Source organism: Neopsephotus bourkii, unplaced genomic scaffold (genome assembly GCF_033783945.1).
Source record: "Neopsephotus bourkii isolate Nb327-2 ecotype Australia unplaced genomic scaffold, CSIRO-AGI_Nbou_v1 NB_1423, whole genome shotgun sequence".
In the NCBI taxonomy this organism is placed as follows: Eukaryota; Metazoa; Chordata; class Aves; order Psittaciformes; family Psittacidae; genus Neopsephotus; species Neopsephotus bourkii.
In genome coordinates, this window is record NW_026901900.1 from 1,736,659 (window position 1) to 1,763,607 (window position 26,949).

Below are 26,949 nucleotides of genomic sequence, written 5' to 3' on the forward strand. Positions count from 1 at the left end.
AAGTCCACACTGATTCTAGAAAGGGAAAGGTAGTGATGAGCTGTAGGACAGCAGTCGTGCGACTGGTAAGACTTGTTGTTAGAGTACCGAGTACAGCAGACAGAGTTACTTATGGTTTGATGGGTTTGTTTTGTTAATGTAGAGGAAGAAAACTGGAGGTGGGGAGACAAAGCAGACAACATGAACTTGCTGGGACACCTAGAGGTTCCCAGCAACAGAGGAAATATAGATGGGTCACAGCAGGTAACACTTGTGAAGCCTCCAACTCTGACAGTTTTTTTCTGCAAGTCTTAACAGTAAGGAGAAGCTGAAACTAAGGTCTCCAAGCAGTGCAAAAGCCACCTTCCCAGGGTGAGGGGGGGAATAAATGAATAAATAGGCAAAAGAAAACATGCTCAACAGACTGTCATCTTGAAACCCTGAGAAAATGAAAGATCACCTGTTTTCAGGACAAACAGCACAGGTTTATTAAAAGTAGGATCCTCTACAAGACATTAAAGCATATTGACGAAACAGGCATACTGTTGCCAATCCTGGGCTTTCCTAGACCACCTATCCCTAAATACTTTAAAACCTCTCTTGATTGTGTCAAGATAACCAGACAGGAGGGCAATACCGAAAATACCCTCCTAGAAGCCTGGAACTTCAGACCTTTCTTTTTCAACAGCCAAGGAAGCTGAAGTCTGCAGCAAAGCACAGCTGTGCTTTGGCCACACCAGCAGTTAAGAACAGCCCAGTTACTGCAAGACATCCATGAGACTGTGGGATGCTTCCCCTCCTCTTCTGTCTCTAGTACACAGGACATTGCAGTGACTGCAGTTAAATCCTAGAAGTAAAGCCCTTGTCCCACTAGCACCTGGGGACGATGCTCCCTCTGAAAGACAAAGATGGCAGAAGACCCGTATTATAAAGTTATATTACTTTCAGATGATGTGAGGAAGATGGAGATCCACTAACATCACACAAACCTACAGACTGGAGTATATGCCCAGACAGGTTAACTTTTAATAGTGGAAGCAAGGACAGGCGGCCTGGGAGGAGTACAGGGATGTTGTCTGGGAAGCTAGAGACCAGGTTAGGAAAGCTAAGGCCCAGTCAGAATTAAACTTGGCTAGGGATATTAAGGATAACAGGAAGGAATTCTACAGCAAATAATTCTATAGCAAATAAAAAACAGATTACAGAGAACACAGGCCCCCTCAGGAAGCTCTCAGGTGAACTAGCTACACAGGATTTGGAGAAGGCTGAGGTTCTGAATGACTTCTTTGCCTTGGTCTTCTCTAACAAAGGCTCTGACCACACCACCCAAGTCTTGGAAGGCAGACGCAGGGACTGTGACAATGAAGACCTTGGACCCACTGTAGGAGAGGAATTGGTTCCAGACCATCTTAAAAATCTGAACGCGCACAAGTCCATGGGTCCTGATGAAATCCATCCGCAGGTCCTGAAGGAGCTGGTGAATGAAGTTGCTAAGCCGCTGGCCATCATATTTGAAAAACCATGGCAGTCAGGTGAAGTTCCCGACGACTGAAAAAAGGGAAATATAACCCCCATTTTTAAGAAGGGGAAAATGGATGACCCAGGGAAGTACAGCCCAGTCAGTCTCACCTCTGTGCCTGGCAAAATCTTGGAGCAGATTCTCCTGGAAGGCATGCTAAGGCACATGAAAAACAACAAGGTGCTTTGTGACAGCCAGCACAGCTTCACCAAGGGGAAATCCTGCCTGACCAATTTGGTGGGCTTCTATGATGGGGCTACAGAACTGATGGACAGGGGTAGAGCAGTTGATGTCATCTACCTGGATTTGTGTAAAGTGTTCGACACTGTCCCACCCAACATTCTTGTCTCTAAATTGGACAGACATCAATTTGATGGATGGACCACTCAGTGGATAAAGAACTGGCTGGAGGGCCACACACAAAGAGTTGTGGTCAATGGCTCAGTGTCTGGCTGGAGACCAGTAATGAGTGGTGTCCCTCAGGGATCGGTGTTGGGACCGGTCTTGTTCAACATCTTTGTTGCTGACATGGACAGTGGGATTGAGTGCGCCCTCAGCAAGTTTGCCAATGACACCAAGCTGTGTGGTTCGGTTGATACACTGGAGGGAAGGAATGACATCCAGAGGGACCCTGACACACTTGTGAGGTGGGCTGATGCCAACCTCATGAAGTTTAACCATGCCAAGTGCAAGGTCCTACACCTGGGTCGGAGCAATCCCAGGCACAGCTACAGGCTGGGCAGAGAAGAGATTCAGAGCAGCCCTGTGGAAAAGGACCTGGGGGTGCTGGTCGATGAGAAAATGAACATGAGCTGGCAGTGTGCACTCGCAGCCCAGAAAGCCAACTGTATCCTGGCCTGCATCAAAAGGAGCGTGACCAGCAGGTCGAAGGAGGTGATCATCCTGCCCCTTTATTCTGCTCTCGTGAGACCTCATTTGGAGTATTGTGTGCAGTTCTGGTGTCCTCAACATAAAAAGGACATGGATCTGTTGGAACAAGTGCAGAGGAGGGCCACAAGAATGATCAGGGGACTGGAGCACCTCCCATATGAAGACAGGCTGAGAAAGTTGGGACTGTTCAGCCTGGAGAAGAGAAGGCTGCGTGGAGACCTCATAGCAGCCTTCCAGTATCTGAAGGGGGCCTATAGGGATGCTGGGGATGGACTCTTCATTAGGGACTGTAGTGATAGGACAAGGGGTAATGGGTTAAAACTTAAACAGGAGAAGTTTAGATTGGATATAAGGAGGAAATTCTTTCCTGTTAGGGTGATGAGGCACTGGAATGGGTTGCCCAAGGAGGTTGTGAATGCTCCATCCCTGGCAGTGTTCAAGGCCACGTTGGACGAGACCTTGGGTAGCATGGTTTAGAGCGAGGTGTCGCTGTCCATGGCAGGGGGGTTGGAACTTGATGATCTTAAGGTCCTTTCCAATCCTAACTATTCTATGATTCTATGAATAGGCATTCATTTGATCTGCTTTTAAGAAAGAAGTAAACAGAAGCTTTTGCACCTAGCCACCATCTTTTTTGCCCTACCCCACGCACAGCCTGAAGAGACCATAAAGCCACTACCACAGATACCAATGACAGGTAGGGTGACTAGATTTAAAGGCCAGAAATTCCAAGTGAAAAACTGCGCAGCTCAGGGAAAAACAAAAATAGCAAAGTGTTGTCAGCAAACAGGAGGGCACCAAGAATACTCCAGCTAAATACCACTAACAAGGCAGAAGAGGCCTCTAGTTTGAGTAGCTGTGTGGCACACAAGGATCTCTGATGAACACACACACAGCTCATGACTCAAAGGTAAAAGAATCCCCACGTGTCAGAAACCTGCAAAAGTGAGTGGGGTTTTTTTGTCTGGTTTTGGGTGGTTTCTTTTGTTAATATACTTAAAGGAGTACTGCATTCAGTAAGAAGTTTGAGAAATATTTAGTTGTTAACATATGTTCCCAAACTGTTGAATGCAGAACCAGAGCCCCAGCTTTAGAGTACAAGCAGCATTAGGCAGCATTTGTGGAAATGGAGCTGAGACAATCCTAACCATGACACCTCAGCCTCTGGATGCAGGTAGTTCAACATGAATCAACAGCACTCATCTGAGCACACCTGCACTATTCCTGATGCCTTGTTTGAAATTGGTTAGCACACATCACTGCAGCTGAATCAATTGTTACACTGAAACTGGATTTTGTTCTATTTCATCTAATGGATTACAATTTCTGGAAGCTTCATTCTCCTTAATTTAAGCATCCTGTGCCTACACGGAGCTACAAATACACACCTGTGCCAGCCTTGTACAGTCAAGCACTGATGCAGAGCTACTTTGTTTACTTTACTCAAAAAACAAAAGCCCAGGCACAGGTGTGCCTTTCTTCTCCAATCATTCCACTTATCCTGACACCACATTACAATATCCTATTAATGTTTCAAGCATTTTACCCACTGCTATTTAAGTGGATATTAGATAATCCTAAAATGCCCTTATTTTTAGGTTGCCAGTAATTTTACAGTAATGAAGCAACGTTAACAGAGCAAACTAAATGTGCAATTCATGATAAACAGCTACTTATCTTTATAATATTAAGTCCTACTTAAGAGATATGAGGTCATGCCTTCACCCTTCATATACACACATTCCTTAGAGAGACAAGAGTACATGACTTCAATAAAGACCCCTTGCAGACTTTAAAACCATGAAACAGTGGTTTATGCACTTGTTACCTCTGCTTGCAAATAAATCACAGACTCACCAACAAAAGTTACTTGAAGTATTGTTAGTATTTTTTGCTTATTTAGTTTTAGAGCACTTTGCAGATCACTGGTTTCACTCCTGCTGGCACTTTCTGGTTCATCCATTGATGCTGGGTATTGCTCATGCACTCCCGTGTACCCAGACCAACTGCAGTATCTAACAGCAACAAACAGCAGAAACAACCTTGCCCTGAAGGGCCATCAGACAGAAAAGGGTGCACAGAGAAGAGGAAGAGAAGAAACTAGCAAGATACCTTTGCTGAGTTTCTGCAGGAAACTGTACATCAGCAAGTGATGGGGGGGGGGGGGGGAAGTACTTGAATAAATAAAAAGGCCTCATGGTAAAGTATTCAAAATGTCAACTTAAAACAATCAACAGTGCCCCTTCAACTACTCCTTTTTTACACAACCTTCTCAAGTGGAAACACTGCACACAATTAGCCTTACTGAAGTCAAATCAGAAACTCATGTCTGAAGTCAAGCTATGTTTGTGTTGTCCCCCCCCTTTTTTTCCTTTCCCTTATTTTTTCTCTTCCCTTTCAATTTTGCATCCTCTTGCTTTAAACAGACAGCAAGGAATAAAATTTCGAATAGAAAAATACAGGATGAGCCCTGATATCTCCAACATCGCAGTAATAACATAACCTTCACAAATGAGCTTCAAGAGAGATATGTTTTTCACGTTAAATACCATAGCATATTCTAGCATAACTGAATGTTTACCTCCATAACTGTCTTTTAGGCAGGTGCACTAAAATTTAGATTTTACTTCTTAAATTTCCAAACTGGGTAACAGGCAACTTACAACATTTCAGTCTTTGCAGAGTTGCTATAATTATCAAGCAAAATTATAAAAATCTAGATTGCATTTAACATGTAAAAGTATGACTACAGTTAATCCTTGTAAGGCTTATCCAGAATTTATAGTCCCTTCATAGAAAGGAGCCAAACAGCACTGTCAGTATACCAATCTGTGCACCTCTTCCAGCTGATCAGTGTCCAGGTTATTTTGCCTTCAATTATAAAACCCTTCTTTATTTCTCAATGGCAAATCAAAGTACCCAGGAACAATATGAAGCTTATTCACTTCTTCTCTCATAAATGCTTGGTTTTCCAGTAAGAAAACTATTCAGCCTTTTCCTTCTTAAACTGGAAGAGCTAAATGGCAAACCTTTCTTTTTTTTGACCTACTGCAGATGACAATGCAAGAATTCCTTGGGTCAAATCACTGCTTCAGTATTGTCTATGCCACTCCACACTCTGTTGATGGATCATCACACATCTGTTGATGGACCAGAACAGCAATGCCACTCATCAGTTCTTAAGGCACTAGTAAAATTCAGATGACAGCTAAAGAAAAAAGTAAGAAGAAGAAAAAGTACGAAGATAGATAAAGAAAAAGTAAGCACAGGTATATCTGAAAGCACGAGGATCTTGTAATTAAAAATGTGTCATTACATAGGCACTTTTATAAATGGAGCTATGAAGAGTACTGCTGTGATTATTCTACAATATGTAAGAACTCATTCTTTTAAGGGAAGGTACATTAGGATACTTTAAGCTCTCAATCAAATTTCAGTATTACAAATATTACTATGTATGCTAAACACTTCTCCCACAGTATTTAAAATTAATTAAGCTTCTAGGAATGAGCATCCAGAGATCTTCTTGACTGACTATATGTAATTAAGATTAAAAGATATGTATGCATAATGAAACATTAAAAAAAATGCTCCGCAGTCAGGGCTAGAGATATTTACATGGATTTAAATACAAAAATATAACATTTTTAATAAGTTTTCCCAATAGTATCATCACCAGGCTGCCTCATATTAAATTTTTTCTTGCTACATATTTACTGGCCTATCATCCTTTAAAAATTGTTCCTATAAAGATACTATAACAAAATAAAGTACTTGAAAACCTTCCACGATAAGTCAGTTAAAAAACTAATGCTGGTATAATCTCCGTTCTCATATACATGTGGACTTCTGAATACATCTTAAGTTAGAATATCAATATGCAAAACAATTTTTTGGAAAGTTTAATACATTCTTATAATACATTTGGAAAAAAAAAAAACACGGAAGAAAAAACACCAAAAAAAAAAAAACCCACCCAAAACAGTTTATGTTTGGATTAAAAGATGACTAAATATTATGTCTCTCTGTGAGTTTGCTTTAAAAGGGACATACCCTATATCCATTTTCAGTCAGTTCTGACAAGAGCCTAAAGAAGTGAGACAAGGGGAAAAAAAACAAACACAAGAGTCTCAGACAGTACCACTTACACACCAAAAACAACAAACAGGGAAAAAGGGGCTGACAGTATTATTAAGGATTGACAATGAGGATTAATGTGATACGAGTTTTTCTACTTTTCCTTCCTTTGCATATTATCAATGAGTCTCTAAAGCTAAAATTTTGCACTGAGTATTTGTTAGCACTGGATAGGCCTTAATCTGTTTACAGTAGAAACACAAACAAAAATGATGGGGAACTGTTAACATATTTTGCTACTACACAGAAGAGTAAATCACAGGTTTATCTTACTGAAAGGCACTGAAAGGAAGGAGGGTTCCCTCCTTTATTCCCTGCCTATGGACAGAATGCAAGGAATGCAGCTTCTGTTTCTCTGTCTAAAGTTTAAGAAGTGAGACAAACAGAACTTACTACAAAAACTGTTATTCTGAGAGAAATAAATTCTGTAAGCCTATTATAACGGACACTTGGCCTACAGCAGCCAAGAGCCAGACTTAGGACTTGCTACTAGAAAGGCAGAAGTCTGGTTCCTGGAAACACGCACACTTAAAGAAGCTGAAAAGCAATTTGACTATTAGGAATATATCAGAAAGCTACCTTTGGATAAGACAGGCTTACAGACAAAAATGGAACAAAACCAAAACAAAACAAAAAAAAAAGAAAAAAGAAGAGGAATGCAAGATAACAGATTTGAAATTTCTCCCCCATAAAGTTTTCTTTACCATAGCTCATCTTGCACATTTGTCCCAACAGACCTTTTCTATGTTGAGTTAGTAACTTACCAAGTGACTTCTGTAAAAAGGTAATACTGACAGAGGAAGCAACAGGACCTTTCTAGACATTTGCTTACTGACATGATACTTACCGTTAGGTAGGTATCAAAGCAGAACAAAAATGCAGAAATTATTCCTGAAATGTCATGTGAAGAAGTATACTCACTACAGATAGCTACAGAAAAATGTAACCTATACAGAAAAGGATTTTGCACCTCAACTCAGGCAATTTCAAATAGATACTCCACTCCATGAAGTATCATGTTAGTCACATCATGAACAGACACACAGTGTCTTACTTCAATGACACATTTAAATTAGTTGGCAAGCCAGGATCCTCCTCCATCTATGAAATATTCCATTTATGACATCCAAAATCTAATTTTGTGAGAAGGACCGAAGAACAGCAATAGCTTCCTAGATGACATTTAAGCTGGAAAACAGCCCAGCAGCTACCTGAAATATCTCTTTAGAAACTTGTTCCTGTCTTTCCCTGATGTAGCAGTTCTTAATTCAGCTGCCTTGCTGGAAATCAGAGATAATTGTTAGAGCTTAAGGCAGTACTTCCAAGCCTGTCTAGCATTGAGTAGTCAAAAAACAACTTCCCAGATCTATCAGAGCAGGCTCCACCAACCAGCTTCTCCACTGCTTCTCACAGCAACTTTGTAGCCAGTTTATGGACTGGCAGGATCTCCAGGGTTTATGCTTACTTGCTCATTTCCCTGCACTGGCAGGTAGGAAGATTTTATGAATGAAAGGAAAAAAAGGGAAGCACAAAGAGCTTTGTGGCAGTGATGATCACAAATAGTTTGCTCAGACACGGCTGTATCAAAGCTATTGCTCTGTAGTTGACATTGCACTCAGAAGGCTGACACCACAGAAGTAAAGCAGGATAGGTTTAGATCATTCTTTCCAGTGGAAACCATCACCTTACATAAATGGCTTCTGTCTCTTACTTCCAAGAGAGGAAAACATGACATTGTCCTGAACAGCCCACACTGTCCAGGATTTTAACTGCTTTCCATGTTCCCACACTTATGTTCCCACTCCCACACAAATCTCTCCATCTAATGCTTTCCTCTTTCTATACACAACACCTCTTGCAGGCTATGAATGGTAACACTGGCATTTAAGAAAGGCAGAGAAGCAAAAATAGTTCGTGGAGACAGAGCTGATTCCTCTACACCCTTGGAATGGCAAGCTGCAAGGAATCAGAAGTCATATAAATGAAGAGCCATGTAATGACTTTTGTTTTATAAACCCTTAAACAGCATGTCAGGGGACACTCTCCTAGTCATGTATCATGTATCTCTTTATCAAATACTAGCACCTTCCAGGACACTTATCTCCAATACAGGAGATCCAGCATCAGCTGTCCCTCTCCTAACTCAGAGACAGCAATAGAATCCTTGGATCTGGATATTACCTTCCAAGACATCCCTATGGGAAGGTCCCTGAGACTAACTGAAGAAAGCTAGACTTAATGCCCAAGTAATGTCTGTTAACCTTTTAAGAGAGACATTATTTACTTAGAGGGTTAACAGAGATGTTATTTAGGAAGTACATCAGGTAGCTTTAAGCAGCCCAAATAATCCGAAGTGTTTGCTTAACAAATGTGTGTTTTGAAAAACAGAAAACAGTACTGTTAGTCTCCTATCTGGCCACAAGCTAGAGATACTTCTAAGAGTGTATCATGCATTTGTTATCTCCTTTACCCACCACTCTGATCCTGAGGTTAGGATCAAAGTCCTCTGCAATAGCAAGTGATACCACAGGCATTCTTCTTCACTGTATTAGGCTACACTGGTGTGATTTGCTATTTCTCACAATAAAAACTTGAACTATTAACTTAGCTTAATGACACACTGGGCTTGAGATGTTTTGAGGCATCCTTCAATATGCAATCCTAAATTTTACTTTTCAACATAACAAGGTTCTGTAAGGCACAAGTTCACTTGAGAACCATTTACAAAATAGTGCAAAAATCCAAAACCTAGCAAAGCCACAGTCTCAGGTTATATTATTATGAAATAATAATATATATTATATATATTATTATGAAATTAAATCCAGCAAGGCTAATGCTTAACACAAAGGAAATTTCCCTTTTTAAAAGAACTGGCCCCTCAAGAATCTTCAAAACCACATGAAACATAACCTAGAAGTATGAAAGACCATCATCTTTTCTAACTGGCATAGTGACTAGCTAACACCATGGCTCCAGTGTAAAAAAAAATCCTTTAAGAAAAAGTTTTCAAACAAACACAATTAATCCACTTATACTCTTTCTTCCAGCGTAAAGTATTTCTAAATTATGACCAAACATCCCAAGATAAAAGCCTAAACGAAAGAAACTGTTTCACTAGTTTACTCCTTTGAAGTGCACGATTAAGGTGTCAGTTACATGATGTATATGGGAGTAACACACTGCTGCTGCCCTAACGGGGGCTCCCTTAAACAACTCCCTATCTACCCCTTTTCAGAAAATCAGGTTTTTACCATTATATTTCTTACTGATCCAGAACTCTTCTGTAAAAAAAACCAAACAAAACAACCAAACAAACAAAACAACAGCCCAAACACCCCCCCCCCAAAATAATTACATTTTCACAGTAAATGTTTATAGTAAATCCATCAGTACCACGCACATTTCTGCAGTTCTCAAGTCTAATGACTGATTTTAAGGAAAAAAATCATAAAGATAAATTTTAACACTATTGGAACTCAGTATTCTTGAGTATGTTACATACTTGACTTGACATAGATAAAACTTCAATATAAAAAAAGAAAATAAAACCCCCAAAAGACAGCATAGTCTGATTAAGAACTTCTCTAGGACATAGAAATGGTAACAAGAACTCTACCTCATATTTTAAGGACGGTTTTATAAGCAAAGTCAGTACTTTGGACTAACTTAGTACCACTAGAATGATAGCCCAATAAGGCTTTTCTCACAATAGATCTAAAGCGCAAAATTAGAGGGCACCAAGTCATTAACTGAGCAAAAACTACATAGTTTGCAAGCTTTCTACTTTGCATGCTACATACCCAATCCAATTTATATTGTTCCGATTGTCTAAAAATAAGCACAAAACTAACTTAAACATAGTTTTAGTCAAAACTGACAATGATTTACATATGCATCTGAAGGGTGGGTGCACACATTAAGGATCTACACAATTAAAAGAACTTTGCACTAACACTATAAAGGCTATACGTCATTATAAAATTATACATTAAAAATTATCACACTTTTCAGTCAGAAAAATCCAAGTAAGTTTTAAGAACTGCAGACTCTGATTTTACCAAAGAAGGCTTAAGAGGAAAGATCCTAGAGGCGCTATGCCTGAGGAACAGGCAGTAAGAAGCCAGTGAAGAGACAGTAAACAAATAATTCAATACAGGCCCTTCACCAAGAAGGACAAGCACCACAGCACGGGCATGACAGAGGGGCGAGAGGAAAACACGAACTCAGAACTGATCCCTTACAGGAAAATATGCTAACCACATTCTCATTTGTGATTTCAATAAACACTGCTTACAAAGTCACACGGAGGAACTCTTCAAAAAATGCATAATCCCACAGGGATTCTACTGACTATACATTGTTGCATGCCTCTTTTTTTTTCCGCTCCTTAAAAAAGGATTATTCAAAGGTTTCACAATTGTTGATACATCATACAGTAACTGCTCTACTGATATAAGACTTATTTAGGTTCTTTTGCTTTAGCACAAATCTAGCATTGCTAATGCCTATTTATATTCGAGGATTTTTACCAGAACTGTAGGTTACAGGCAGAAAACAAGACCTGAATAATAAGAAAAGAAACTCTACCTGGAAATTAAAGCGTAATTCACAATTTCAGTTACACATTATAAGTCCATCCTAGTGAAAATTACTGACTGTTCATTATCTAGAGCATATTTGCATACCACCTAGATTTGCAGTATGTGTATTGCCACAAGTATGGTCTGAAAAGAAGGAAAAGGGTACAGCAGCACTTACACTGACTGCATGATCTATTATACACGTTACAGTGACATGTAGTCTCTTTAGTTATGCCTATTCATTCAGAAAATAAATTCTCATTTCTGGTATATGTATGTGTTTTCAAGCATAGATACAAAGTTCTTTCATTTCTTTCCCTGGACTTCCAGAGGCGTAGATGCAGCTGAAGTCAGAGGAGAGTAATTTCACCTCAAGCATTAAAATTAAGTGGAGGAAGATACATGGGATAAATCTGGATCTTTAATTGGCAGCCGAAGATTTATAACTGAGTCTGGGTATTGCAAAATACAAAGAAAAGGAGAAAATGAGTTATACACTACCTGAATAGACATCTTTCCTATTTTCATTATGATTTTAATATAGATGAACACAACAAATAGAACTCAAATCTTCACCTCATGTGAGAACACTCCATTTGTAACACTTTTTCTTTTGTTTCAACCTTTTCCTCCTTACATAATCCTTCCTATACCCTTACAACTAAAGTATCTCCACTTACATCACAAACTTTTTTTTCTTTGTTAAGTAGCAATGTTAATCACTCCTTGACTATGATGTTACAGCTAACCCCATTTTCATGTCTTCCTATGGCTACAACTCCTCTCAAGTGAAGCTTTGTTTCAGAAATAAATAAATAAATAGCACCAAAAAAAACCTTTTTCTAAGCATTTAACTCTAGTGTCATTTTCAAAATAAGTTTGGTGCAGATAACTCACTTTGACAACTCATGTTTTAAAGTCAGGAATTTTGAAAACAATCCTGTAATCTGAGGTTTAGCCAACAGTTTTAGGCTAAGCATTTTCCCGACATTTTCTACAGCTCTTACACTCCAGAGAACTGCAAAATAAATTGCATGTACATGAATTACACTTTAAACTGGGCCTTCTTCTAAATTACCTTCAAATGTGCTACTTTGAAAGAAGAAAAAGTTATGAAAAACATACAGATTCGGTTTTACTTTTAAGAGCAATTCACATTGTTAGAGGCAGCACAGGAAGTAATACTGTGTTGGATAATCCTACTCATTGCTTTTAAGACCCAATACTCATTCACTTGGACAAATTACAGAATGCACAAGCTTTTTATGCCCGAATACCTCCTTCCACCACTTCTCAGTCTGAACTCGCCAGATTTAATTTTTTTGTTTGTCTGTTTGTTGGGGGGTTGTTTGTTGGTTTTTTTTTAAGCAGGTAAAATACTCTGTTCATTTCTGAATGTTTATAAACAGGAAAATAACCTCCCCCAGGTAAAAACATCTTAAAATCTCGTCCGTTGGGATGCTCTAGCACTTGAAAGCTGTGCAACACTAACAAGCAGGGCACATAGCCTTAGAAAGGCACTCTTAGGAAGGCCCTGCATACCCTCACAAGGACGACCTGGCTCAAGTTTCCTTCAGCTGGCAAGGCTCTGCACCACCACTCACATGCAACACCAAGACTGTACAGGATTTCACCCTCTTGCATGAGACCTCTATGCAATGGTGCAGATGTAAGCCTAGCCACAGGATAGCTAAGGACACTTAATCCTAGGACTGAAATACTTTTATTCACTTAAAAATCAGTTGGGTGCCATCAGGAGGATAGGACACAGGGGAAGAGGAAACCAGAAGAGGAATTAGAGTTCAGAATGGGAACAGAAAAAGAAAACTGCAGACAGACGCACGTGCAAGATGCTGACGGGAAAGCGGAGAGTCCCAAAGACCCAACCATGTGGAGCTTCAGACCCTGGACCCAACATTTCCAGATTCCGTCCTTTTGGTGAATAGCCAGTAAGCCAAGGACCAGTGCCAAGATGAACTTCTATCCTAATTAATGACACGGAGACTAGAAAGAAAACAATGTGTCTAGCTACGATGCTTAAATGCCATGCATGTAAACCCATATTAAGCCTTTTAAAGTTTGTCTTTTTTTTTTTTGTTCCCCAATAATTCTGGGAGGGGCATGCAGATTTTCACAAGTGCCTTCTACTCGAAATCTTTCAAGAGTCTATACAGAAGCATTAACCATTATGTTGCAAATAAACTGCAAAGGTATTTCTGTTATGAAGAATTAAGCCAATGCCTCAGTTTCTCTGTTTGTAATGCATGGCTGTCTCCTCAGTGAGGCAATATAAAAATGTAACTTCTTCAAAAACATATTATAAAGCACTTCCATGAAACTGTAATGAAGAAATTGGGGAGAAAACATTAATCCAGAATTTAGTTATAATTTTGGATAGCATGACCTGAACAATGGGATTAAAAAATAAAAACCTCAGTGAGCAAACACCATGCATCCTAACGAGGCCAGAGTCCTCAAGGAAAAGCACCATTCAATCAAAAAAGCTACATAACAGGCATATGCAGATAGAACCTGACTTAAGACAGGAAAGAAAATCTTCATTCCACCATTTCATAAATTCAGATTGAGTATGCAATTTTAACAGTTACTGAAGCAGAGGTTTATGTACTGAGTAAGGGAGGGGCTTGCTTGTAACAGAACTTCAAGATGCTCATATAAAAAGTGACCTACATCCCTCTCAGTTTATGAACTGAAAATGAGACAAGTTTATGACACAGCAATACAAAGACTAAGCATCAGGAAGAAAAATGAAGTAACCCAAATCTCGTCTTTGCAATCTTAAATTGCTGGGGAAGCACAGAAACCAAGCGAAAGAATAGATGAAAAAGAGTAAGAAAAGTAGAGGGACAAAAAAAAGACAAAACCAAAAGAATAGGTAAGGCTTTTTCAAAGTGGTATTTTGAAAGCACAGAAGACAATAGAGGCTAAAGTGTTCTGCATTTATCTAAAATCCCATCTTCAGATAAAATTAAATTCATAGCATTGTGCGCCTACACTGAAACTGGGAATGTCTTCATCCTTCTTTGACGGAACATAGCTGCTCCTCTCCAAATTTAAACAGCAACCCAATTCAAAGTTCCTCATGCTAAATGGAAAAAAAAAAAAACAAATAAAAAACCAAAACAAACCAACTTTTAACAGTTAAAATTTCAAAGCATATTTGATTATCACAAAAAAAATGTAAATTAAATATTACAAAATTAATGTGTGAAGGATATGACCACCTCAACAGTGTTGCATAGATTTTTATCACTATCATACATAACTACCATTTCATGTATCAACCCAAAATTTAAATTAGCTCCTCATTATAATTTGTAATTACAAAGTATCGTTAAGAGTCGCATTCTTACTTAAGGGACATATTTCCATCAGTAATCCAGCCATCAGTAATTCTGGGGTTTTTTGATGATTTTATTTTCCCAGTTTGACCGTGTTGACAGAGGTCAGACTACTGACAGGAGCAGGACCTGGTCAGCTTCCCAGTGAAGGACAAGACCTTGCTATGGAACCCAAACCCACTCTACCAGTGGCTATACATGTTGTTGCAATATAGCACCCTTACCCTGTCACCTCTGAGAGAAAAAACACTAAGTGGTTCTTCAGAGGAAAGAGAGAGAAAAAAGAAGAGGAAAAAAAGGATAATGTGGGCAGAACCATGGTACCTGCGTTCAGAGAGAAGAAACACACCACCAAAGGGAATTTTCTTTTGTTAACCAAGGCAAAACTCGGTATTTCATATGGGCTTTACACTATAAAGCACGAGGGCAACTAATTATGCAAGACCATTTTCACTTTTGCTTTCCTGTTTCAGTATTAGAGTTCAACACTGACAATTATTTTAAATGCTCTTCATGCATAACAATTTCAGAAGTCTACCTTCTTAGTGAAATCTGTCATTCTTTTGCGGTTCTACACACTTTTTTTCCTTTCCTGTAAAAGCAGTAACAGATATTTCAAAGTGTCACTACAATTATTAGTGACTAAGAGTTTTCACAGAAAACATGTTCACAACCGAAACATCCATACCTCAGAAAGATCAAAACATATCCACACAGTTTAACGGAGTGCCATGGCAAGGGCAACATTAAAGGGACCTCAGGTCATTTTGACCCTGCGCTAGTCAATGAAAAGACTATCCATTCACTCCACAAGCTGCAAGTCAGAAAGGCAGACACTAAATAAGCCTGACATAAGATTCAAAGTTTTACTTAAATAGAGAGGAAAAGGGAGGGTTACAGATCTTCTACAAAAATCTAATACTACTCATAAAAAGCAAGTGATACAAGGAGTGAAAGATAAGCACTAATTTCATTAAATTATATTAACAGGACAATTGAGCATTGACAGTAAAAAGTGTGTGCAGCTCTTCACACAAAAATAAATAGGAAATTCTTTCCATAAGGCTCCTCCCTCCTAACAACCAACCCCCCATGAACCTTGTGATACCAAGTTTCCTGACACAGCTGTGCTCAAACCAGGCCAAGAAGACTCAAGAGATAAGATGACAACAACCACCAGGGCCTCCTTGATATTAGCAGTCTTCTCTTTCCAGTGGACAGGACAACAAACAGCTGTGGTGAGGGAACTCTAGAACACACTCTTAAAAATAAGACTGGGCACATGAACAGTAAAAGATACAACTGATGCGTTACTCTTGCACTTGGCTCCCTAGATTACTACTCTAGAATAAGAGGAAACAATACCAAACAGAAGAGTGGAACATATTTACTAGAAAAACAAGTCATTTCTCCTCTGTAAACGCAGTATTAACAACAGGCTAGGCCAGGGCTGACAAATCAAACACAGAACATGGCCTGGCCTGCACAGGCTCTTCCTCTCTGGGATGCTTCCCCTGCCCTTGTCCTGCTCCTTATGTCGCTTACCCAAGGTGCGTGCCTGCTCCACCTCAGCTAGGGCACAGTCCCAGCCTTTCTACGCCAAGAACATGGCACTCAGGAGTCCCTCAGTGCCAGCAGACAAATGTCCTTCCTTCCCCCACAATCACAGTGCTCTAGATGCGTCCCAGGGCTCTTTGGAGAGCCCAGAATTGAGAAAAACACAAACCACTGCTATTCACAAGGCAAAACTGAATAACAACAAACTTGCTTTTGACATCCTGCTCCTCATCACTTGCATACTCTGCAGTTCCCCAAGAACAGGAGGGACTGTCTCCCCATGGTGAGGATAAGGGGATGGTACCCACAGGCCTCCAGGAAGGGTGGTGCAGCGCTTTGAGGTGTATGTGTGTGTCCCAGTACATAAGCTGGGTCAAAGTTTCTTAAGATCCACAAAGAAAGGAAGAAGGCACAGGGTAACAGGCCTTACTGCAGGCTGTCACCTACTGTCACTGCCCATTTTCCACAACCCGAGTCCAACCTAGAAACAAAACCTATTCACATAGAAATGGCACATCTCTACCGATCTATGTGGATACAGGCTGTTTGGACTCAGGAAGGACAAGAGTAAGCCTCATACTGGGATTCTGGTGTCATAAATACCAGGGTTTACAAATTTTTCAGCCTTTCAAGATTACCTCTATGATTGACAAAGAAGTCTGAGGGCTGACTACTTCCCCTGCCCCAAAGTACTGGATACCTGACCTAAACACTGCTAGGAAATTAAATCATTTCAGTTGTTCAGATACAGCAATTATTAAAAGCATGTATAAAATCTCACTTGTTCTTAATGCTGCAACCTAAGAAAGTCACTACCTGTCTGTTTAGTTTTACAAGCACCTATCTACTTCTTCAGACCTCAGATCCCTTTGTATCCACTCTTCACTGAACCAGGGAAAGAGGACCTTGTAAACTGAAGCACGTGGGATGGCAGTAAACAACACTACAAAAACTTAACTTTTATAAGGACAGTAATAGAACAAACAAAGGATGTATCTGTTTTGGCCTTGGATTTCAAGACTCTCAACTTTTGATCCTCTAGTCTAACATTTCAGCTCTGCTCCTAACATAAAAATATAGCACCTACTTCAAGAAATTGTGAACAATGAGAACCAAACTACTCTGCAATGAAGCTATAATTCTTCATAAATCCAAGTTCTGCCCCTTAAATTACTTACATATGACAGCTTTGTTCTGTACAGGTGTTAACCCACTAGTAAGACATGATGCAGCCTATCATTTAATTTAACATGGTATCTGTAGCCTGAATTCAAAAAGCATGAGAGAAGTTACATTCAATAGAGCAAAACATTGCTAAGACTACAGCAAGAGGTGTACAAAAGCTAAGAGAACAGTATAATTTGATCATAAATGTCACCTAAAATACTGAAAAAGTGGTTTATTTTCAAGCATATTTCAAGTTTGCTGTCAAAGTTGCATTAATACAGTTAACATCTCTTTTTCACATCTGCAGCATCCACAGGCTTTCAGAACTATTACAGAGCAGAGTCAAATTATGCAAGAGGTCTCTGAGAAAGTCCATGTACCTGTGAGCAGGAACCCACCAGGTTTTTTCAATTAGAGAAACAAATATCTACTGTACTACATAGTGCTTTTAAACTGTTGTTTCCTTCAGATATGCCAAACTAATAGTCGAAAACTCTGCAAATGCAGAGGAGTAACATACCTAACTGTGCAAATAAGATATTTGCTATTCCTAAAACACAAGCACAGATACTGTTTGGCCATAGAGACGCTAACAGGGAAAATATTTCAGATGTAAATACCCACAATCAAGAACTATGTAGGATGTATTCTGCTTCATACCAGTGGGGATGAAGCCTCTAGGTGCTAACAATACAAGAAGCGTTACATAAGACTATGCACTTATTTTTAGAAGCACATTACAAAATTAAGTACTGCACTGGAATCTGTTGCAGAGCCATGGACAGTTACATCAATGTGCACAAAGAACAATTGCTCAGCTGGAGCAGAATATTAGATTCAATTCAGATTGGAGTTCTCTCTTGCTAATCCCAAAAAATACTGAACCATCTGAGACTAAGAAAGTTAATTTGCATCCATTAAAAAAAATAAAGAAATTGCACTACTAATCATAAATGCAGACATATTCTTTACTATGAGCAGCAGAACTAATAAAAAAATAGTTTCTTCCAGACTTTTGTTTCTTGATACCTCTCCCACACCTTTTTCCACATCTCTTCATGATTCTCTCCCCCCTGGTCCAGGGAAAAAAGTTCTGGTGCAGATACTAGGGAAGTCTGCCTGTGTTCACAGGCTGCCTGACCAGCTGCCATCCTGCAGAATACATATTAGATCCAGGCTGACTATCTCCTTTCCAAGATGATGCACTAATTTCAGCTTCTTTCCTCTACCTAAACACAGTTTTATGAGGTTTATAGAATCATAGAATAGCTAGGGTTGGAAAGGACCTTAAGATCATCAAGTTCCAACCCCCCTGCCATGGACAGGGACACCTCACACTACACCATATCACCCAAGGCCTCGTCCAACCTGGTCTTGAATACTGCCAGGGATGGAGCATTCACAACCTCCCTGGGCAACCCATTCCAGTGCCTCACCACCCTAACAGGAAAGAATTTCCTCCTTATATCCAATCTAAACTTCCCCTGGTTAAGTTTTAATCCATTACCCCTTGTCCTATCACTACAGTCCCTAATGAAGAGTCCCTCCCCAGCATCCCTATAGGCCCCATTTGTAGGACCATAACTTAAGTCTCTTGCTGATTTAAGTTTCCATATATAAATACAAAGTATAAATTCAGTTAAATGCTTACCTCCCGATTTAACTCTAAAGTTAGGTTACCTATATATACTTGACGTATTTTAAAGTTTTATATATGCATACACACATATACACATTTACTGGGAAAGGACAGGCAAACCAATCTCATAAATCACACCTCCTGAGAAATAGTGAACCAAAACTTCCTAGGTGTTTGCTTTTTTGAACAGTACTAGATACCACAGAATGAATCCAGCATGCATTTGCCTAGACTTAACTTTGTTCTTCCCTCACCATCTGCGATTTTCACTGTTCCTCTCATTCTTACCACTTTTTAAGAAATTACAACTAACTTCACCATGCATGACTCTGCTCTTCAGAAGAATACAACCTGAATTCACCAGAGTGGCTTCCCTTATTTCTTGTAGATACAGATATAAGCACAATCTACTATCAACAGATTTTTACTACCACTGTTCATTCACTTGCAGCCTATGGTATTTCTCTTCAGGCTATTTGCTAAGTACACTAACAGCGTGGTCTGTGGACTACACTTAATTAAGTTCTAAAATACACTTATCCAAGTGGTTTGTTTTAAAAAATCAGCTTTGCAGATGCACATATTCACTTGTATAGAAAAGTCCACCAGTTATATGACGGAATACACACGTGCTGCAGTTAAGGGGCAGCTAAGACACCTGCTCACAGCCACTCACTCCTGGTTGCCAATCAGACATACATTTGGTCACCCCAGTTTTCAAGACTTGTTGAGCTATTACTAGAAAAAACAAATTCAGCCTGGTGGCACATTTAAGAAACAGTGGCTTGAAATTCAATCTACAGCTAATATCAACCACTTGCAAATTCCTAATTAAACTGTTCTGAAAATACTACTTTCCATCAAGCATACACTGCTGGTAGTCACAATACACACCTGCCCGAGGTAAGGAAAGTTCAAGCTGTTGGTGCTCTTCCGAAAACTACATTTTATCTTTCCAAGAAATTGGAAATCTCCTGTTTCATGACAGATGTCCCACAACATGTATGTTCTTACAGAATTCAACTTCTGTGAATTAGGGGGAGAACAAATAATGTATTTATTACCCAAAATATACCAGTCTGAAAGTGCCAAAAAGCTCCTAAGAAAGAAGTTAGCTTCACATCACAATAGCACAGGGACATGAAGCTTCTTTAACCTCCACCTCAACACAAAAAGACATTTTCATATATAACGCTGATTCTAATCAATTTGATCTTGAAGAATCAACTTACTAGAAATGCACATCCACATCCATAAATAAGCCAACAAATTGAGATTTCAACATTAAGGTACCTTTCTACTTTCTGATGATGCTTTTGATATGTTGACAAAGGTACCAAACAACAAAGTATCAAGAACAGTACTGCCACTGCAACAAACTAATTAAATACCTTATCTAAAAAGTTTTTTTTACCGCGAACAGTTTTACAAGTGCACATATTGCAACTTCTAACATTCAGAACTGCTCCTCATCAGTTCAGTCTTCCAAAGCTGACACTGCATACAGCTGATTTCTTTCTGAAAACCTTTCAGGTCTCCACTCCTCCACACCACAAAGCATGGTATGAACTTTAAAGAAGGGAAGACCTTCTATGCATCTTTTAGCCTAATTATTCATTACGTAAAGTGCCCACTTCGAAGCTATTTTCCTGCTTTTTTTCTTGGATATATTTACATGCAACAAGTACTTTCTCAGAATAGCACTACTTCTGAATGGTGAAAGACTCCAAACATATACCTGAACAAGTCCCCTGCACAGCAGGACAACAGAAGGCAGGCCAGCAGACCTTTTTTCCATCATTATAATTCTCTTGTAATACTTCCTTTGCAAGAACAGTTTTCACAACAACAAAAAATGCATTGAAAATAGTTACAAAGAATACTCAAGTCTACCTTAAAGAATGCAAGGTTTTAGTAGGCTGGAGGAGGAAAAAAACCAATCAACCTGATGCAGTCATGCAGACTGTATGACAAGTACACAAGCCACTGACACAAGCATTAGTTACTTATTTTGCACTAGGCCAGGCATCTTCCTAGAACCTTTAGACAGAAGAGATAATATATAATGTTACATGAGTATTGTCTGTGTTACAAAGGCAGCCTTAGAAATATTTGCTTGCCAAGAACTGTCTACAAATCTAAACACTAACAATTTATAATTTAAACTAGTTGGTGGTTGTTTTAATGGAATTAGACACACTGGTTCTTTTTTTGTGCCTGGAAAGCCCTTGCTATGGTTTCCAAATACACACGGATTTAGACTGCAATGAAAACGTTGTGGACATACAATTCTGAAATACATAAGGACAAATAGCTCAAGTGCCACACACTGAATTTCGTATAGGACCCTTTTGGGGTTTTTAGAATTGCTTTCCCTGACTATGTATGTTAACTGCTACTGGTATCTAGCTCCACAGAGGCCTTGAACCATGAAAGCAAAACATGGGAAAGCATTGTCTTCTTACTACAGACTAGAATTTGGCTCTAAATTGGTTAAATGACTTAGCCAGAGTCACCCATCACTTCAGCAGGTAACTCAAAGACAGAAAGCATGCTCCAGCTCTTCTGCTCATGCTCAATCCACGAGATTACTGTCTGCTCGGAGAGAGTAATACAAAGTAGGGGTGTCTATTTTACTTCCTACAAATGCACAAGCATTTTATACTAGTTTTCATTTTAAATAAATATACCTTTTTACAAATAACTTGACCTCACCGAACTATATTCAAACATCGATATCAAATGTGTAAAAAAATTTAAAATCAGAACTTTAATGAACTTCTGAAGTATTTTAAAGTACTCACTGAAACAGAAAAGAATCCCGGCCAACATGGGGTACCAGATGACACTTAAAAATTCCCCCGAAAAAAACAAATCCAAATCAAAAGAAAACAGAATGAAACAATGGTTTACTTATTAATAAATTTCTGAGCAACAACTTCTGCAATGCAATTCAACATTGAGAACACGGGTTCAGACACATCTTCCTCAAAAGAGAAGGCTATGTCTGAAAAAAAAGCCTCAATTATAACCAAGTTTTAACCTACCACCATAATCTGATAGGAATCCTCATTAAGAAATGTGGAGAGCTGTGAAATTAAACAGATGAGCAGTGTAAAGAGCGGTCAGATGGCAGAGCACGCAAGTCAAGGGGAAAAAATAATGCACGCTTTTCTGTAATGCTAATGATAACCAACACTACCTCAAGACAAATAAGGGGGGGTTCAGTAACCTCTTTGGGCAAGCACCATTTACACCTTCATTTGGGGCTTGTTTCACAAGCAGACCAGAAGCTGAGCTAGTACACATTACCACAATACAAATATTTTATTTTCAGCACAGATTTATAAATGAAAGATAAAATATAAACTAAAAGCAATCTGCCCTTTTTTTTTGTTATTATTTTTTGCTGATACAAAGACAAAGATTTTAAATCCTATACAGAAATCTCTTACTGATTAGCAGAGACCATGTTTGGTATAAACACACCTTCTCTAACAAAGAAAATAATTCTGTAAGGACAATTTTAAACATCTTACTGTGCAGTAATTTCATTTGACACAATTCTTCCTACGCTGTTACAATGCTCAATAAAAGCACAGTTAGCTGTCAACACACAGCACCCATCCTGAAGATTCTCGCACACGAAGTTAAGTGTCAACATGTGAGTAGGTGCTTTTAAGTCAATGAAACTCCCCACAACCTTTCAGTTGTACATGTGTTTTCACAGGAACCTGGGTAGGGAGTCCAATGCAACACACAAACAGAACATATGCACTAACACACATTTAGAAATAAAAAAATAAATAAATAAAGGGGGGGGGGATGGGGGGAAGGCAAACCCTGTTCAGGAAACACAACTGAAAGAGGCCGGTTCAAATGCCTCTGTACAGCATATTTGAGACATCAGGATAAATTTCAAGCAAAAATACTAGCAGATCTCCATTATGCGGAAGAATGTTTACATACACATTTTTATTTATTTATACCTCAAAAGCCAAGATGAAGTACAGTTAACCTAACTTGAACTTCTTGGCTGTTAACAACAAGCACTGTAGATGCAGACACTGTACTAATAATAATTTTAAAAAATGGGAAAGCCTGTATCACTTAGAGAACAATAATTTAAGTATGTGGCAAATAATACTGTTTTGACTTACTATTGTACTGTACTTCTACATAAGCTGGCACAGAACTTCCTATCTAAGCTCACATTTAGAAACATTCTCAACAAATACAGCAAATATTCTGCCAAGAATTCAAGAAATTTTTAGGTCTATTTTTTTAGGTACACATTTTTTAAGGTACCTTTTAAAAATCTATATTCAAGCCTATTACAGCTTTTAGGGGAAACACAAAAATAAAGTTGAATACAAGCATCTCCTTACTTTAGAACAAAATTCTGTACTTGGAATCTTAGGTGCACTTTCTATACTACCTCATAACAAAACAGCAATTCAGCATTTCTCTTAAGTTTCCAGATCAAGCCAGAAAGCCAGGTGCAAGAAACCTCTATTTTAATTCACCTATGATATATTTTCAAGTTGTGTTCACTTCTTGAGTCAGTAACAACAAGGAGGTGCAAGAGATTTCTGAATAAACAAAGTTATGATACCAGACGGCTTCAAAGCTATGATGTGGTTACAACTTTGCAATTACTACACAACAGACAGACCCCTGCATCAACACAAAAATAAAGAGAAGGTTACTCACAAGCTACAGCAGAGGCTAAAAATGCAATGTTTCTAATTTCAGAACTAACCTCTGTGTAGATAGAAATGCATTTATAAGTATTGTAAACAGCAGCAGAAATGCTTCCTGACAACTACCATTCCACTGGGAGCCCACAGAACTTTCATATGAAGGACCTGAGGTACAGACCAAGATCTTCAGGTGCGAACAGCCACTTGTAGGACCAGTTCTTAGCATCAAACTTCAGTACATGGTAAATGCCCAATTTTTTCCACTGAATACCAATTCTCTAAAGTTAGATTCTTTCAAAGATAATTCAAAGAGATTTTTTTATAAATTCCAGGGAATATTTTTTTTCAGTTCTTAGCCAAGGCCTTTGCTTTCATTTTACTGACACACAAATAGATTACAATAACAATGACTACTTTGACAGCAATTTCTTGAAGAGAAATGTAGACAAGGTTTATCTACTACTACACTGTTAAGCATTATCAACAACTTCCTGAAAGTGAAAGGGAAATAGACTTGCAAGTCATGTCAGTCAGCTCATGATAGCAAGTATTCAAATCCCTTCCTAAAATCAGAAGCAGTCGACACCCTGAAGTTTAGCATGTCAGCTGAATTTGCAGCATAAACAACAGTGGAAGTTTGAGAGGGTGGGAAGGCATTGGACACTCACATAGTCTCCAAGATCATAAAACTGGATCTTGTGAGCTGTGTTCTATGCCACTGTAAGAGAACTCAAAGTACATACACACACACACAACTGTTGTTCCAGGTCCAAGCAAAGATGCCTTCGCAATATAAACCTAAACGATTATTTTGCCCTTGCAGGTCTTTACAAGTCTTAACATGTAACCTCAAGAAACATAAAGGTTTCCACTAACTGATGTGACAGCAGGCTTGATCATCTTAAACTCCCTTCCCCCAGCTGAAGAGTTAAGACTAGCAGCCAGCCACCAGCACCAGATGTTACTGCTGTGAAGGCACACAGGAATATCTCCTTCACACACACACACATAAATATACAAGGAGACAAAAAGTTCTTACCTTCCCCGGGGATAAAAATAGTGCAAAGTTGGAAACAAGTTTTTCCCAAAGACTTGCAGTAGAAATGAAAACATGCTTGTGTTAGATGTGGATCAGCAGCTTCTGCTCCACATCTAACACAAGCATGTTTTCATTTTCTCTTATTACAAAATCTCCAAAACAAAGTTAACTGTAACTCCACGTATAAAACTGACCCCAAAACAGATCTGCTAAACCTAGGACACCTATAAACACAATCTTGTTTCCGTCATGAGCACACATACACTAACTACAGCGTGAACACTGTCTCTTACACCCTTCCCCACCATTCTGATGTCCCTAACCTGTCACCCTGTGCCACCTCCTCCTCCAGCCTGCACCTGAACCCCCAGGTCAGGTTCACGCCAAAGCTCCATACCGCCGACCCGGCGGGCAGGGGAAGGCCAGCTTCTTCCGCCGGGAGCAGCGCTCAGCGAAAGCAGCTCGGGCCGTTTCAAGTTTGTTTTACAAACACGTCCGAGGGAAAACCAGAACCTGTTTATACACCGCCTTAACCGCCGCCAGGAGGACAGTGGAAAAAGCACAGACAAAACATATATAGATATATAGATATATTTCGAGATAAAAGCAGCCAGCAGCACTCCTCTCTCACCCCTTTCTGCACTTCTGGCCTTCCCGACGGCCAGCGGAGCAGGCCGCAAGGCCACTCCGGCGAGGCGCGCAGCCCGGGAGTGGGACCGCCGGCAGCCCCGGCAGTGGGTGGCAGGTTTCGCTGCCCCGACGCCTCTCCCGGCGGAAGGAGGCTGCGGGATATGGCCTGGCGGACGCGCAACCCCGCCACAGCACGGAGACAGGCTCGGCGGGAGGAAGGAGGGGGAAGCGCGGAGGCGGCCTCCGCTAGGCCTGAGGCCGGGCCGGGGCGGGCGGCGAGGCAGCGGCGGGAAGGAACCGTCCCGGGCGGGCCGAGCGGGCCGCGGGGCGAGCTGCCAGCGGCGGCCGCGGAGGATGCGGGGCGCAGGCACCACTGGGCCGCGGCCTCGACCGGCCCCGGAGCGGCGCCCGGCGGCCGCCGCCGCCCGCGGCCGCGGAGGAGGGCGGAGGCAGCAGGCCGGGTCGGGCCTGAGGCTGCGCTCCCGGCTTGAGAGCCGCGCGTCCCCCCCGCTCCCCCTCGGAGACAAAAGCAAACGGAAACCCGGCGGGACGGCCCCGGGACCCGCAGGGCCCCTCCGCAGGCCCCGCCGCCGCCCGGGCCTCTCTCATCGGCCCGCGGCCGGTACGGCGGCAGGTCCCGGTGCAGCGGCGGGGGCCGGGGAGGGGGTGGCCAGGGCCGGACTCACCGCATGAATTTTCTTGTCCCGCGGATCCAAGATGGCTGAGTATCCAGCACGGAGGATGCTGGGGGAGCAACCTTTACCCTCTGACCCGGCCGCCGCCGCCGTGACCCCGCCGCAGCTCGGCCCGGCAGCCAGTGCTGAGGGGCGTGGGCAAGCGCAGCCGCACGGCTCGGCACGAAGCGGCCCCGCTGGTAGCGGCGCACGGGGGTACGGGGAGGAGGAAGAAGGGGTAGAGGCTTGCTCGGCTGCGCTCACTCCGCCTCCCGCGAGAGACGCGGCCGAGCGCTTACGGCCGGGCCCGCGGCGGGTCACGTAGGCTATAGGGCTGTCGGGCCCAGCAGTGCTCCGAAGGCCTAGGGCAGGAGAGGGCGGCGGCGCTGACAGAAGCGCAGCGGCCGGGTACACGCGGCCCGGCCCGGCCGCCGTTTTGTGAGGGGAGAGGGCGGCTCAGGTGGCGCCCAGGCCAGGTGGGCCGGGCCAGGCCGGGTAGGTCAGCGGGTGTAGAATAGGCAGGGCCCCGGCGCAGGGGTGCTCTCTGCCCTTCTCTCGGCTTGCTGAGGCAGGAGCCACTAGGGATGCCGGGGGGTTGTGGACACCTACCCCGGGCGGGCGGGCTCGGTCCCCCAGTTTGCGCGTCAGCGTCCTGAGGGGGTGTCCCATCCCCTGTGTCCCTAGCCTGTTGCCGCTCCCTGGGTTACAGAGCGTGGAAGGCGCGGCCTGGCCTCATTGGAGGCTGAGCTTTCGCCTGTGAAGGATCTGGGTGAGGAACTACCTTCCTGATCGGGCAAATTGTGTGAAAGTTGGTGTTTTCTCTGTCAGTGAGGTAGCACCGGGCCCTGCTTTCGCCTGTGTCTGTTATCAAAATGGAAAAGCATACCGAGATAATGCGACTAGACTTTCTAAATTTATCAACCCTGAGAACATATATGTTTTAACAATGGCTTCAGTACATCAAATGCTGATGCACACAACACTCGTAATGCATCAGTACTAAAGCTATGCCTGTGCACAAGTGTTTAAAGGATCAAGACCAACATTATTTGTGAACTGACTTCTCTGC

At 41.1% G+C, this 26,949-nt stretch overlaps 1 protein-coding gene across 7 annotated transcripts in view; it reads right to left on the minus strand.

The window, feature by feature from the left end:
* CNOT2 (CCR4-NOT transcription complex subunit 2) overlaps positions 1 to 26,638 on the minus strand; it is a 94,212-nt gene extending 67,574 nt beyond the window's left edge. The window contains exon 1 of one of the 7 annotated variants that reach the window (XM_061368009.1): positions 26,490 to 26,638. In XM_061368009.1, coding sequence (XP_061223993.1) covers positions 26,490 to 26,549 — 60 coding nt within the window. In that variant the 5' untranslated portion in view covers positions 26,550 to 26,638. Of the gene's footprint in view, positions 1 to 25,207; positions 25,431 to 25,892; positions 26,034 to 26,489 lie in introns of those variants that run through there. The other 6 variants (XM_061368010.1, XM_061368011.1, XM_061368015.1 and 3 more) reach the window with 6 other exon arrangements.
* Positions 26,639 to 26,949: the final 311 nt, after the last annotated feature.